Raw genomic sequence first — 14,788 nt, forward strand, 5'->3', positions numbered from 1 at the left:
ATCTGCACACAGGAGTAGTTTGGGAGGGCAGGGAGGTGCATTATCTGCTGCTGTGAGCAGAGCATTGGGGAGAAAGAGTGAAATCATGAAGATCTCACGCTTAAAACACAGCTGCAACAGGTTGTGCTCCATGTTTACAAGATATTTTTATTTGACATACCTGACGTCGGTCGAACATTTCGACAATATGCAATAGACTAGAAGAAAGCTAAGTTTATACAGACATGAATGAGTCAGTTTGATGCAGAAGAATGTGAGTAGTGTGCACACAGTCCTAACCTTAAACTTGATTAATCACCTTTGGGATGAATTAGTGTTCTCTTCAAACATTTCCACAGACAATCTCCTAAACCTTGTGGAAACTCTTCCAAAAAGACTTGCAGCTGTTGCAGCTGCAAAGGGTCATATTAAATACTATAAACAGGATGCCACTGTTATTTATATGCTTGTTAAGGCATTTATGCAAATATCTGTACAAATATAGTGTAAAACAACAATACATACATAATCTAATCCCATAAAAACATAAATAGTTAAATATTTCAACTTTTAACAGCAAAATCAAAATATTCTGACATGTCCATAAAAGGTTTGCACATCTGCATTTATAAGTTGCTTTTTTTTTTTTTTTTTTTTTTTTTTTTTTTTAAATCGTTTATATATATTTGTTGTTATTTATATAATTTTTGTTGATCTTCTGCTCCACACTTGAAAGCAAAAATATAAATGAATTTTGTTCTATTTTCATAATTGAAAATAAATCCAGGCAGGCAAGGGTTTAGAAAGAGCCGGTTTAGCTCGTGCTGGTTTGCGGCGCCTTCCGTCCCTGAAACCAGGGTTCGACTCCGGGCTGCTCCCTGTTCCCTTCTCTACCTCTGTGCCGGTTCCAAGCCCGGTTTGAGAAGGTTGCGTCAGGAAGGGCATCCGGCGTAAAACATTGCCAAATTTACCATGCGACTTGTTCGCTGTGGCGACCCCTGATGGGAGAAGCCGAAAGTGGAAAAAAAGAGGCAAGGGTTTAGAAAATGTCCAAACTAATTGCCCCATTCTATTTATAATAACTCAGTTCAACTCAAAATACAGTTTTAATCCACAAAACAAGCTTGTAGCAACCTGAGCTGCTTCATTACAAGAAGCAGTTTATACTTTTATGACCGTTTCAGCTTCCGCAGACTTTCATTCTTCTGTTTTGCCAGCTCATAATCTGGTTAGTTTAGAGCTGACCGTTTACTGTAGCCATCCGCTATTACGAGCTGCACAGTAAGTAGTTTATAGCTTACAAGAAACAAATCTGTTTCAACCATTTAAGCTGCACCTAGACAGGAATGGGCCAGTAATATGCCTGATTTTTTAAATAAAATCACTATTTATAATAGGTATTCATTCGGAGCCAAAAAACACACATTTGCAGAGAGTTTTGTTGAGTCCAAACATTAGAATCCACTAACTCTGCCTCTTTGCTTCTTGTGTTTATGTTTCATTCGTCCTCACATCGGATAGCTGACTAAATATAGAAAGTAAAAAAAGAAAGGGAAAATTCTACAAGGGATTATTGAAAGCGCCCCCATGCAGCTCCCCCTCAACCTGAGTCCTAAAATAGAAGCAAAAAAAGGGCATTAAAAGCAATATGTGCACCAGGCAAAGTAAAGTTGTCCTAATTTACATAAAAAATAATGCAAACATTTCATTTATGCATCTTCTATTAGTAATCAAGCTTCAAGTGACGACGTTCATATTCTTGGTTCTTTTATGAGTACGTTTTATGCATCAATTTGATTTACTAATTTATTAGTTTCCCTTTCGCAATAGGTTTCAGCAAATGTGCCACATATTTCATTCCTCACTGTTAAGTTTTTTTTGTAAATAAATTAGTATGCAGACGTCAAAACAACAACAGGAACGTAGATTTCAGGAATCTTCTGTTTTATTTCTTTTTTCTCCAGCTGTATTTATCTTAAGCAAAAATGTGCAGTGGAGCTGTTTTTTTTTTCCTTGTCCTCAGGGATTTCCTAAATTATCACACATAATTGAATGATCTCACAGCTCCAAGTGACTTCATTGAAGCTCCATAAATGCCACAGACCTCAGGGGTGGAACATCCTGGTCTTGTCAATACTGCTTTTGTCCGGACGAGAAAATGTTGAATGTGAGAGATTTTCCTGTTATTAAGGTGGAAAGAGATTCTGTTCACAGTTTATTTAGAAAGTGGACAGTCAGAGCAAAACTGTACATAAAGGAGCATATGAAGAGCCCAGACATTGTGGCGTCCAACGCTGATTCCGTGTTCTGACGTATAGTGCGTTGCATGTCTAACTGTTTCTGTTCAGTTCCGTTTATCTGCTTGTTGAAAAAAAAGAGGGCCGGCGAATTAAAAAAAGGGGGAAAAAAGGGAGTTCTGACAGGGTGATATGGCCAGCAGCAAAGGGCTTGAACTTTACTTGGTAAAAACTTCTCTAGATGAGCTCTTCCTAAAACATACTGTTTGGAAAAGAGACATCAACTTGTAACTCTCAGCAACTGCAGCTACAGCAAACAAGGCGGCTTGTTGTTTCCCCAGCTCGTTTTTAGCCTCCACCAGGCCAGAGGGCATCAGCAACATAACCCAGAACCATTCAGAAACACCGCAGAAACAGGCACAAAGCGTCCTGCTGTACTCAAACAGGGCACAGGGCAAGCACAGAATGACAAACAGTGATTTGTATTTTTTCCTTTTTTTTTTTTTACTTGAATGCTACAGGCATTCCATGATGCTTTTACCAGGATACATTAACCAGACTGCCCCCATTTGCAATGCAAACTAGAAGAATGGGCCACTTTGTCTCACTGTTAAGCTGCTAATATGTTTTGCAGAACTTGCAGACAACAACTGCGATGCTAATGTGAGCAGCAGCAGCAGCATCTCAGCAACGTGTGGCCCCCTCCCCCTTTGACCTGTGGTCACGCTGTTGTGCACAAGCATGTTAAATTGACACCCCGGGCTGAATAAGTGCATCAAATTCATCTTTACATTATCCATATTGGTTTGAAATTGCATATAGGCCGCAAAATGGTCTTTACTGAGCTGTAGCCATATATATATATATATATATATATATATATATATATATATATATATATATATATATATATATATATATATATATATATATATATATATATATAGCATATATTATAATGTAAATGTTAGTCCCATTTAAATTGATTTGCACTAATTGGTTTGTTGTAGGAGATTACTATCCTGCACAATACAGGTGACATGTATTTTTTTAAATAATTACATGCAGGATATAAGGAAAACTTGTGATATGTGATGTTTATCATCAACATAGGGATGACGATGTGACTTTGGATACATGACCAAATACCAAAACAATTACATCATTTTCCATTTCCCTGCAACAGTTTTCTTTAAATAAAAGTCAAAGTGAAGGGGGGCTTCTGATTGGTCAAACGCGTAAATGGCTTTATTTGATTTGTTTAAAACTTCAAGCTGTTTTAGCATGCGTCTTAACATTTAACGCAGTTCACGCGATAAATTTGCGATTTATTGTACAGGTCTATATGTAATGCTTTGACATTTTGTAAATGTTTTTGTAGCTGTGTGTTACAGGGATTATATGATTCTGAAAAAAAGCAAACAAACAAACCAACAAAAACAGTAGCCCTCAGAAGGAAAAAAAGAATCAGGGTTTTTGAAAGCTCTTTTAGGAAGTTACCCTACACACATTTCAAAGCACCACTCTTTTTGTCTTTTAAATGTGCCATGGAATTAAGGCAGTGGAGGCTAATTACAGGCATTCTTGACTGAATTAGCGTTTGGTGTGTGGTAAGGCTGTGCCCGCCTTTGTCTTGATCCCTAAACTGATCCCATACTTATTCTCCAAAAGGTTAGAGGTCACTTGGTTAATTAAGGACCCAATCAGTCTTTAGATAAACTCATCTGAGGTTAATGTTTGCACTTTTTGAGGTCCAGCATCTCTGCCTGGTACCCTTGAGCTTTGTGTGTACTCTGCTAATCTATCAACAGACAGGGGAGCAGGTTAACCCAGCTCAGTAGCGCCAAGCTGGACGGGCCTTTTCATTTGAGGACTTCAGTCAAAAAAGAATGTCTGTAAGCTCTGGCCAGAGCAGAGAAACAACTCTAATTTGATGTATTTTACGGAGAATGAGGGTTCAGGGTGGGGGCGTCCTAAACCTCTCAAAGAGCAGCAGATTATAGTGAGTAAGTAATGTTTATGCTGCATTGGGGGCGGGTGGGAGGTTGCTTTCAATTTATATACTGTATTTGTGTGTCACCACTCGCCCGTAACGCCCATCCACGTTGATGAAAGTCAGGCTAAGCAGGAAATCTCCAAATTAAATAACTGATTGGCTCTTTCTCGAAGCTCAAATTTTGTTGAAAAACCTAAGAAGTCTTTGATTTTGCTTGTTTAAAGGAGCCCATCAAAAGCCCACTTCTTTTTTTTTTAACGATTTAAGGGAGAAACTAACCTTTAGAATTATTTGGAAGGGTGGCGTCATAGTGACTGGGGTTGGGGTTAAAGTACCAGTATTAAAGCAAACAGAATCAAATCTGTTTAATTAGGTAACCTCAACTACATAACCACTTATTCCCAAAGGAGATGTTGCTACATTGCTCTTAAAACACAAGTTCAAGGAAATGTGTCGTTAGTTTTAGCAGGTCATTTTCCTGAAGGATTTTGCTGGAAATCTGTTGTTATGAGCGCTTGTTTGCGCCATCAGTACTTACAATACTAACGACGAAAACAAAAACAAAAAAGGCTTTCCTTTTTACGTATTAGAGCCTCATATTCAAATAAAACTGGATTACCTTTGCATAAATGAGCATCAACAGCCTGCATGTTACCACAAAGACAACAGTGTTCTACAATTTTGTGTTTATGCAACTCCGTAGGAGAGCTTTTATCCAGGCAAAGAAAACATTTTCATAAAGATCCTCAAGATTTTCCACAGTTTTCCTTTTGATACTCTAAAAAGTGACATCATCAAATCCAAAAATGCAAAACAGAATATAGCAGCTAGATGCGTCTAAAAATTGCACAATAGAAAACGACTGTTTAAAATATTTTACAAAAAAAAAAGGTGCTGTTTTTTAAAGTTGTTCTTTCCTTGTCATAGTCATAAATGCTACAATTTGACTATAAAGGGTCTGAAAGGAAACAAAATAAAGAAGTATAACCGAGATCCAAAAGGTATCGAGGAACTGTACAGAATCCAGGACCGTGTCGAGCGTAAAGGCATATATTTCAAAGCTTTGATGAAAGTATTTGGCCTTCTGTCTGTACAGCACCTGGACTGTCTGGCTGGAAAAGTGTGGCTAAAGCTAAACGTGAGGTGATTGAGTTTTCCAACTCTTTGTATATATCTAAATTTAAAAATCTCATCCTAAAATTGGGTTTCTAGATATTTGTCTAAAAATAGAGCTAAACTAAGTTTTTTTTTCTGGGTTTTATTAATAAAAAGTACTGTAAACAGATTTCCAGCAGGATTATGCAAGAAGACATGAAAACTCACAGGGAATTCTGCAAACAATAATCTGTTCTTAATAGTGTAAAAACAAGATTGTGTAAGACAGTAAAGGCTTAAAAATGGACCGATTTAAAAATAAAAAATAAAAACTTTCTAAGCATCCATAATAAGCAACATAATATTTTTCACAGGAGAAAATGGTCAGCATACACAAGTTTACACAGCTTCACCCCATTTCAATATTTCATTTAAACCTTTTTTTTAAAAACAGGAACACATGCAGAAGACAAACGGGAGCACTTACCAAACTGTTGGAAATCTACCGTCAAACACAACGCCTTGTTACTCGCACAGAAAACCTTAACGTTCTCCTGTCCTTCGTACTGCCAGGGGAATCAAAGCTAGGAAAAGATGTGAATGTAGCTGGGCAAATAGGATTACAAATGGCTCAATCCAAATGGCTGGAAGCACAGCATGCATTAAAGAGGAATTCTCTCAGGAAAGATAATCCCCATATACGCATTTTAACACACTTCACTCACCCCTGCGTGTTTTTTTTTTTACACTCAGTCATAGTAGAGCTATGATTGCCCGACTGTCTACAAACGAGTCACCCGGACCTATAAATACAACTGAAGCACTCAGACTGCTGCAATGACACATTCAGCGTCCAGAGATGGAAACTATGGATGGAAACAGACAGCTAATTAACCTCCTTCTTCTTCCTTGCCTTCAGCAGGTGGAGCCCCGCCCGCTTACCTTGAGCACCTCCATGGGGACCTGTGCGGAGGGCGACGAACTGGTCGGGACACTGACATTGATGGCGGGGGTCTGGGTGGCGGTGGTTTGTGGAAAGTGAGAGGACTGCTGCCGCTGCTGCTCACGCCGCTCCTGTTCTTGAAGCTGCTCCCTCATCAGCTGCTGGCGTAGCAGGATGCGTGATGTCATGGCGGAGGAGCTCAGTGGGGGCTTGGAGGAGATGTGTTGGTCTGGGCTGCAATTGGGGAGGGAGGGGGGGGGTGGTGGCAGGTGAATGATCAGAGGGATAGAGAGAGGAGGCCGAAGCAGCAGGCGAAAGGGTACATCGGGGTCAAGCGGGGAGCCAGAGGTCACAAAGAGACACAAGAGAGGATGGAGACAAGTCCAATGTTAAAAGTGATCTAAATACTATGAAAGAACAATGATCATAAAGATATGAAGAGCTACAATATTGAATTAAATGACTGATTTATATCGCTGTCCTGAGACCTCTGTCATATTTGACATGTTTTGTCTAAAGTTGGTCAATTAGACAGTAAAACAGTGCTTTTACGGGAAGGATCAGTCTATAACAGTCCCCAGATTGCTTTGTTTTTACATGCATAAATTAAAATGCAACTTCAAAAAAACTGCCATACTGGTTTGTGCATTTAAATGTGACACAAAGAGGAAGACAAAAAGAAAAGGCGCCTCAGTTTTCCCACTCTTAAATTTAGAAATCCACTACCCCGCCGGAGCTCTGCAGTCCTAAAATAGAGAGACTCTGCTGAAGCAGAAGTTGTCGGGATGAAGCCTTGGCGGAGCGAGTGATCCTTTTGAAACAACCCAGTAAAACGTCTGGCTAATCCAGCTGTGCAGTAATCGCACTAATTAGCCAGCGCAGTCAAACACAGGCTCAGTCTGAGGCGCACTCACTGGGTGTTGAGCCCTTAGCATACCATCATTCTCTCCATAACACTGCATGTAGCTTCATGGTCTGATACCACACAGACTGAGGCTTGAACCTCCATATCTGCCTTCCAAATTCACGACCAGCACATTAAATGTCAAGGAGTAAGACCTTTAAAGGGAAACAAAGAAGTGGGCTTTAACAGGAGTTTGAGCTCCTCAATTTGACAACATTTTCCTGAAGGTTCCTTTGTACTTCACCCACCACATGGAATAGGGTTTAGTGTTCATGCAATATAATTCCCCCTGTCTGTGTGTGACTTTGAAGGATTTTCTTTCCTTTCATCACAGAAAATTTCAAACAAAAAGTCACTGGATCTAATGTTAAAGTCTTCATTTGCACTCCAAGGATCAAGGCTCCCCTTATTACTTTCATAATCTGCTTCACTGTATGCGCTGTTACAAATTTCCCTTTGTTTCCTCCTTTTTTGTCCTAAAACAAATTAAAAGTATAACTATAAAGAAAATATGATTGTTATTTGGACAAACTATTGTGCATAACTACGTTCAGAAAATAGCTTAAAAAACAAAATGAGCCTTTTAGTTTTGAGGAGTTGCATATGAAGGCATTATACTTACAAAATGTATATAGTCTGTACCTTTATCTAAAATTACATCATTAAGATTATATAATGTTTATATGTAAGATTATAAAATTGGACTAACGTTGACTTTTCTGCAAAAGTATAATGAGCTCTTTGAATATTAATCTCTCTCTCTCTCTCTATATATATATTTTTTCATTCAGTCATTCACTCTGATCATCTTTTGATCTATGTAACCCTTGTGCTATCCTAGGCACTTTAACATTGGGAGTTGGGTCATCTAGACCCACTAGACAGTGCTCTGAACCTTTTGTCTTCAATGATTTGTGATCTTCACTGGTGTCCATGGTTTACATGAAATCTTTCCACCTTTATCCACCTTTGTCATGGTAGGAATAACACGTCAAAGTAAGGGTGGGGTCATCTAAGATAGCACAAGGGTGCTCCTTTAATTATGTTTATGCTCTTTATAGCTAAAATTCCAAAAATCTGTGTTGTCTTTTAGGACATAGTTTCTGCAAGGCGGTGAGGGTTCATTAGATATTCGCCTGAGTTGTGGGTGGGACTATTAGCACAAAGTAAGCCTGCCCCCACTCCTCGCCAACCCTCTGTTAGCACCCGCTAGCTTACACCCCTAACCTAACATTGCCAGTGCAGCAATAATGGTGACGAATACTGGAGTTTTCCAGCTGTTCAGTTTAGAGCCAGATGCCAGCTCAGATGAGGAAAATGAAGACGTACATGGATCTATTCGTCTACGAGTAAATATATCGGAATGGAGCAGAGCAGGGAGCTTGTGGCCTGCTGTAGCTTCTATGTCACAGCTTCAAGCTTTTATCAACAGCATTTTTTCATCTGCTCCTGATCAACAATGATTTCAATAAAGAAAAACTCTGAAATGCAATTTCAATCTTAATTTGCTTCACATATGTCCTCCATCATAAGAAAAATGTCACAAGAACATGTTAAAACATATCTTTTATCAGAGTGCATCTTAAAAAGATCCAAAAAAGATTAATATAAAAGATTATACTCTATGTACAAATCTAAATCACCTTTTCTGTTAAGTTTGCAAAAAGTCTGACCCACACACAAAAAAGTTCTAAACATTTCCACCAACGCAGCAAATGAAGAAAGTGGCAAAACTTCCAATAAATGTAAGGTGCTGTATTTAACCATTTTGCCACACATCAGCATATGCATTATATACATTTAAGTACTGTAATCAGAAATCATTGTAATAAGAAATAAGATTTAAGAGTAAAATGTAAAAAAATAAAGACATGCATTGTGTTTATAGATCAGAGACAGTTCTTGAGTCATGAGGTGTGCCTCAGGGTTCCATTCTTAGATCCATGCTTTTCCTGCTGTACACGTTCCCTCTGGGAACGACTCACAACTTGGCTATGCAGACGAGACTCAACTCTGTCATCCATTGACCACAGTCCATGAGGTTTACTGTTATTGTTAAGCTTTTATTTTTGGCAATTAAAAGGAAATGGTGAAAGACTCCAGAGGAATACAGCTTAAAAGTCAAGTTAGAACTCTTTGCATCATAATCAACTGCAGTTCCAGCCCTGAAGAAAGCAAGATTCAGAGGTCTCATGATATGTTTCAGAAAGGTTAATTCAAAACTTGACCTTCAGCAGAATCGACTTTATTAATCTAGTCTTCTTATAAATGTCAGACAGCAGCAACCGTTCATCCAGAAATCTGATGCCAGAGTTTTCATTAGGAAGCTATATATCTAGCTATATGCTGCACACATTTTGATCAGCTTCCTGATGAGCTCAGATGAGCAACAACTTTTTGATTTTCTTATTTAAATTTGAAATGGTTTATTTCAAGCAATTAAAGCAAGACTAATGCACAAAACAAAACAATCAACATTCATACATTCATACAAAGACATATCAAACTAGGGATAATTAGACTTTGTCCATGTTTGAAATAATGTGAAAAATGGTGCTTTTGTTTTTGATGCTGCATTTTAGCACATTTCTGCTCCTTGGGTTTTTATTTTTTGTTTATTTTTTAACCCTGCTAATGTTTTCTATCTCTCAGTGAAGCATTTTGCATGAATTTGTACAGAAGCTGCTGTACAAATAAAGCTATCTTGCCTTTCTTTTAGAACTGTAGGCTTCTTGTTCAGTCTTCAAACAGAGAAAAATACTGAACACTTATTTGAACTGCTTGACATTTGTAATTGGATGAACACTTGGGGTTATTTACAACCAACACTAAGCTACACACAACTAATCTTATATATTTGTAAAAGCACTGAAAACAGAAATGATCCAAAATCAGTAAAAGCTATTTCTTATATATTTTAGGGGAAAATATGTTTTCAGTTTTTTTTATGTATCATTTTTATGTATTAATTTGCCCAAAGCAACTTATAGTCACACTTTTGGGTAGCTTCACTGCCGAAAATTGGAGTTCTGTCTTGCCCAAGGACACTTCAACACATGAGCGGGAAAGGTCGGAACTGAACCTACAGCCATCTGACTGGAAGTCAACTGCTCTACCTCTCCACTACGGCTGTCATTTAATAGAGCAAACGCTTCACCCTTTTTAAAAAAAACTTTTTCAATCACTTTTTATCAGTTGAAGAGCATCTTCACCAGACAACATGTTTCAGCTTCGTCCATTAATGTTCAGTAGATTCAGTATGTGTATTGTAATGTATTTTGTTTTGTATGTAGGCTAACTGGTCAATATCCTATTGGAAGATCCTCAACCAAGTTTTCTGCTGATAAAGCTGAAGTTGTTATTGTAGTTTACACAGATTCAAGATAGCCAGTCCCAGATGCAGCACAGCATGACATATCTGAGGCGTCTTTGTGTTCTCAAAAAGCCCAGCCTTCTTGATCTTTTCTTAGCATGCTTTACTTTTGCGTCTGTGGATGCAAAGCTCCCGTCTTGCCAAAAAAGCTTGAGTGTGTTCCAATCTGTTTAAAAGGCATTCTCTCAGAAACTTGGTTCCATTTTAATATGCATTGTGGCAAATTGGAATCTTTGTTTTAGGATTTCATTTTATAGTTCTCTTTGTTTACCATGAACTCCACTTTAACTCAAACAGGGACAGTAATTCCCATTTCTATAATTTATCTCTTAAATTTCCAATAATTATTTTCTTTAGCAGAAGGGAATGTTAGTTTCAATCTTGAGGACCTCTAGCATGTTCAGCTGTAGCCACAGGAGCATCAAGCTGCTCCAAGATGGTCTTAAAGCCTCTACCTTTCATGTGCAACTCCTTTTCTTTGAGTGGTCCACGTTCAGTGTGGTTACCACACAGAACAAAGATTCGTCTTTGAATAGGCAGACCGACTGATTACACGTTTGAAGACAAATGTGATGCTTTTTAGAGGACACACTTTAGTTTAACATGTCCCTGTCGTCACACTATTTTCACCCTTTTCCAGAGGGAACCATCCTTTTTAGTTGGTTAGTAGTTTCCACTAACCCATCATCTATAACAAATTAGTTATTCAAAGAACTATTGAGGGTTTTTCTGAATTGAGGGGTTCTAATTTCATTGTGCATTTGTCTCATTTTAATACAAAATCATTTACTACACTTGATATAAGATGTAAAGATTTTAATGACATATAATCACTTGTTTTCAGGAAATATGCCAATGCAATGTTTCCCTTAGGAACATCCATCTACCAAATAGAACAAGTAAAAAAAGTGCTTTCATTGTTTTTGTTGTTTTTGTAAGATGAGATAAAATGTGATTCTAATAACTTTCAAATGCATTTTATCACATTGATTTATATAATTGTTTTGTTTTCTTTTTAAAGATGTCAAATGAGTTACTGACACTGAGTATTGAGCACAAGTACTGCATTATGGGGAACATTTTATGATGGTGAATCAGATTGATTAGCGCTCTCTTCTGGACATGATAGGAAAAGCCATACGGTTCTAAATGTATATGTAAAAAACACATATTATTAGTAAGTATTTTTAAAGTACATTGCATTTTTATTAGGTAAATAGTTCTCATCATATGTTATTAACAACTATTTTTAAAATACTGTTATCACCTTATAAAGTTAAGAAAGTTTTTTTTTAAACTTTTTTAAAGCTTATTACTTAGGATCTAATCAATTTTGATGCACTATGCAGTTTTATTTAATATGTTTCATTTTATCATGACATTTTTGTTGTTTTTGAAGCATATATGTAGCAGAAATACAGGTACGCACGGCTCATTTTCCCCAATAAGTGCATGGAATCTGACTTTTCATCATTTATACACTGTGAGAGCATGAATGGCCTAAAACCGTCTTTCCTTTTCACATTTTCTATTTTTGCCAGAAGATTGATTAAAACACATGAAAAGCTCTTTTGTCCTTTTTTAACCTTTTAACTCTTGTGTGTGTGCACACCTACTATCAAGTTTGTGTGTATTTCGAAGAAGAAGAAAAAAGGAAAACAACAATGGCTGTACAGTTTTAAAAAGACCCACCCACCGCAAGTCATGATTTGTGGGATTGTTCTCCCAGAGCTCCTTCATCATGTCCACCATTAGCTAAACAATCCCAATGTGTGTGATGGGAGACTTCACTGAAGTACAGCAGTTTATGAGGAATTCCACGTGGTTCCGCCTCCAGGATAAAAATAAGGTAAGCAGGTGTCTTTGACAGAGGAACAACAGTCTGATCACCCAATACACACAAAGAAAAAGTAGGCAAGCTGCTTGTTGTACTGCTATATCTGGCAATTGCCTTTGGCTTTAGGAGTAACCCCAAGATATGCATAAAAATCTCTACTTTATAGTAAGACCTAGTTGAAAAGTTTCTCAGTTTGGTTGTACCTTGAAAACTTCCTAAAGAGCAAAAATAAACATCCTAAACAGTCTTGTAAACAACTGCCCAATGCCATGTTGATACTCAACGTCCTATGTGAAAGCTGTGTACTACTGTGTACTACTCCACACACTGCCCTTCATGTGTACATTTCATATTTTAGTGTACGCACACATACAGTCAGTGTGAGCATTATCAGAGATACAGAGATGCCGTACTCACAGACAGTCAAATGAGCAGGGTCTGTACACTTGCACTCCTATGGCCTCCATGTTTGTTTGTTTTTCTCCTGAAGGTGCACCACCCGCCCTTGGAGGGCAGTGAAAGTCATGCTGGCGCTGCAGCGCTGAAAGTGTGTCAGAGGGGGGAGGCTCCAGGGGCCAGCCTGAAATCTCCAATCGCCTGGCAGAGTCCGAAGCAGATGACTGGCCCCGTCTGGAGCAGCGGCGGAGCAGAGCCAAAGAGAGGGCAGGAGCCCACTGCCGTCCACCGGCACGCTGTGCACAAACCACACAGATCCGGTTTCACTGGGAAACCTGTGTGCACGCCTGCACACTACCTTCAACTACATACTCTGTTTTTATTGTCGTTCTTGTTGCCTCCCAGTTATCAAAATAAGTAAAAACTGTTAGGCTTTATTTTATCAATAGTGTAACTTTTATTTTAAATTCTTAAAAAACATTGTTTCCTCATAAGTAACAATGGTCTGTTTTATTACACATTGCTGAATAATTTTAATTATCTCTTTAAGTAGGAAGGTTAGTTTTCTGAATTGGAGGCAACATTTTAAGCAGAAAAATGTTAACATGTTCTTTTTTTTACTTTTTGTATGAGCAGTGTTTTTCTAAATATAATGGCAAAGTAACTTTATGATTTGATACTGTCTTTCATAACGATAACCATTCACTTATATAAATAGAAATCAATCTCTGGAAAAAAACTTGAATTTGGCTGGAATTGAAACCTGCTTTTATCATGAATAGCTCTACCCTGGAATTGTTTTTGTCCTTAAAAAAAAATTAAGAATTTACAAATGGATATTTTGATTTAACTAAAATGTGAAAACAGACCAAAAAACTGTGATGTTTTCTAAAGATTTCCTTCTACTCAAGGCCGTGTCACAGAGCCTTTACGTACATTTTGCAAATTTTTCAGGTATGAAATATTGGTCTTTCGTGATACATGCGTGATATAGGTAACTCATTAGTGTATCTTGCATTCGTCAATGTGCGCAGAAGACAGAAGTGTTTCGGCCAACAGGTTGCTATGTCAATTTGGTTTTGAGCTGTTCAAAATTTTTGCTCTGTTTAGAATTTTGCAATTTATACGTATTTTACATAGTTTACACGCAATTTTTATGTAACTCTTACGCAATTGTGCATTAGTTTTGTGAATGCATATTTGTGGCTTTCCACGACCGTTCCATGTATGTCTAATGGACTTTTCATGCATGTATCACCGATATATACCCCTTATATCACGAACATATCACGTTCAAATTACATAATTGACGCACAAATGAGTAATGAATTGAAATGACTAATGAATTGCATCTACACAATCCAATAATCACATACGGTTCGTTTACTACGTTGATTTACGTGTTCTTTGTGTGGTTTATTTGTACCTCTACTGTTGGATTTAACATGGTTCATTCGTGATACATCTGGGAAATTTTCATGTACCAAAACTTTTTTCACGTATATTCACATACGATCGATTGTCATCTGTACAATGTGCGCAAAATGTACATAGTGGCTGTGTGACATGGCCTTTAGAGTAAAAAAAAAAAGATAAGGTAATAATGAGCCTCCATACAAGTAATTTCATTGCTGCAAAATGTGCAACACAGAATCTGAAATAAAAAATAAAATTCGCATTGTACCCTGAATGTTGAATAGTTATGTAGTAAACATGAATACTTTACCCTCAAGTTTACCTCTGCTGTTTTACTCTCTTTAAAATAATTAAAAAATTTTAAGCAAAAGAATCAGTTTTGAACAAATTGCGACTTCAAAAATCATAGCTGTTTTTAATCACGGGACTCCAAGAGGTTCACAACACACACAAAATGTTTGAGGTTTATTTTACCTTTCCACTAAAAAAAAAGTTGGTGTGGGTGGTTTGTGTTGCTTTAAAAACATGCACGTCTCTCAGTCCCGAGGCCCCCAATTTCCCACATATCTGCAGAGATACTGGCTTTTTAAGTGAGCACTGATAAAAGGTCAA

At 37.6% G+C, this 14,788-nt stretch overlaps 1 protein-coding gene across 3 annotated transcripts in view; it reads right to left on the reverse strand.

Annotated features, from left to right (window-relative positions):
• LOC101165733 (microphthalmia-associated transcription factor) overlaps positions 1-14,788 on the reverse strand; it is a 39,582-nt gene that overhangs the window by 13,308 nt on the left and 11,486 nt on the right. For 2 of the 3 annotated variants that reach the window (XM_011477435.3, XM_011477436.3), the window contains exon 2: positions 6,250-6,484. In XM_011477435.3, the coding sequence (XP_011475737.2) occupies positions 6,250-6,484 (235 nt within the window). Of the gene's footprint in view, positions 1-6,249; positions 6,485-12,781; positions 12,910-14,788 lie in introns of those variants that run through there. The other variant, XM_011477437.3, reaches the window with a different exon arrangement.

Source organism: Oryzias latipes, chromosome 7, assembly GCF_002234675.1.
Source record: "Oryzias latipes chromosome 7, ASM223467v1".
NCBI lineage: Eukaryota > Metazoa > Chordata > Actinopteri > Beloniformes > Adrianichthyidae > Oryzias > Oryzias latipes.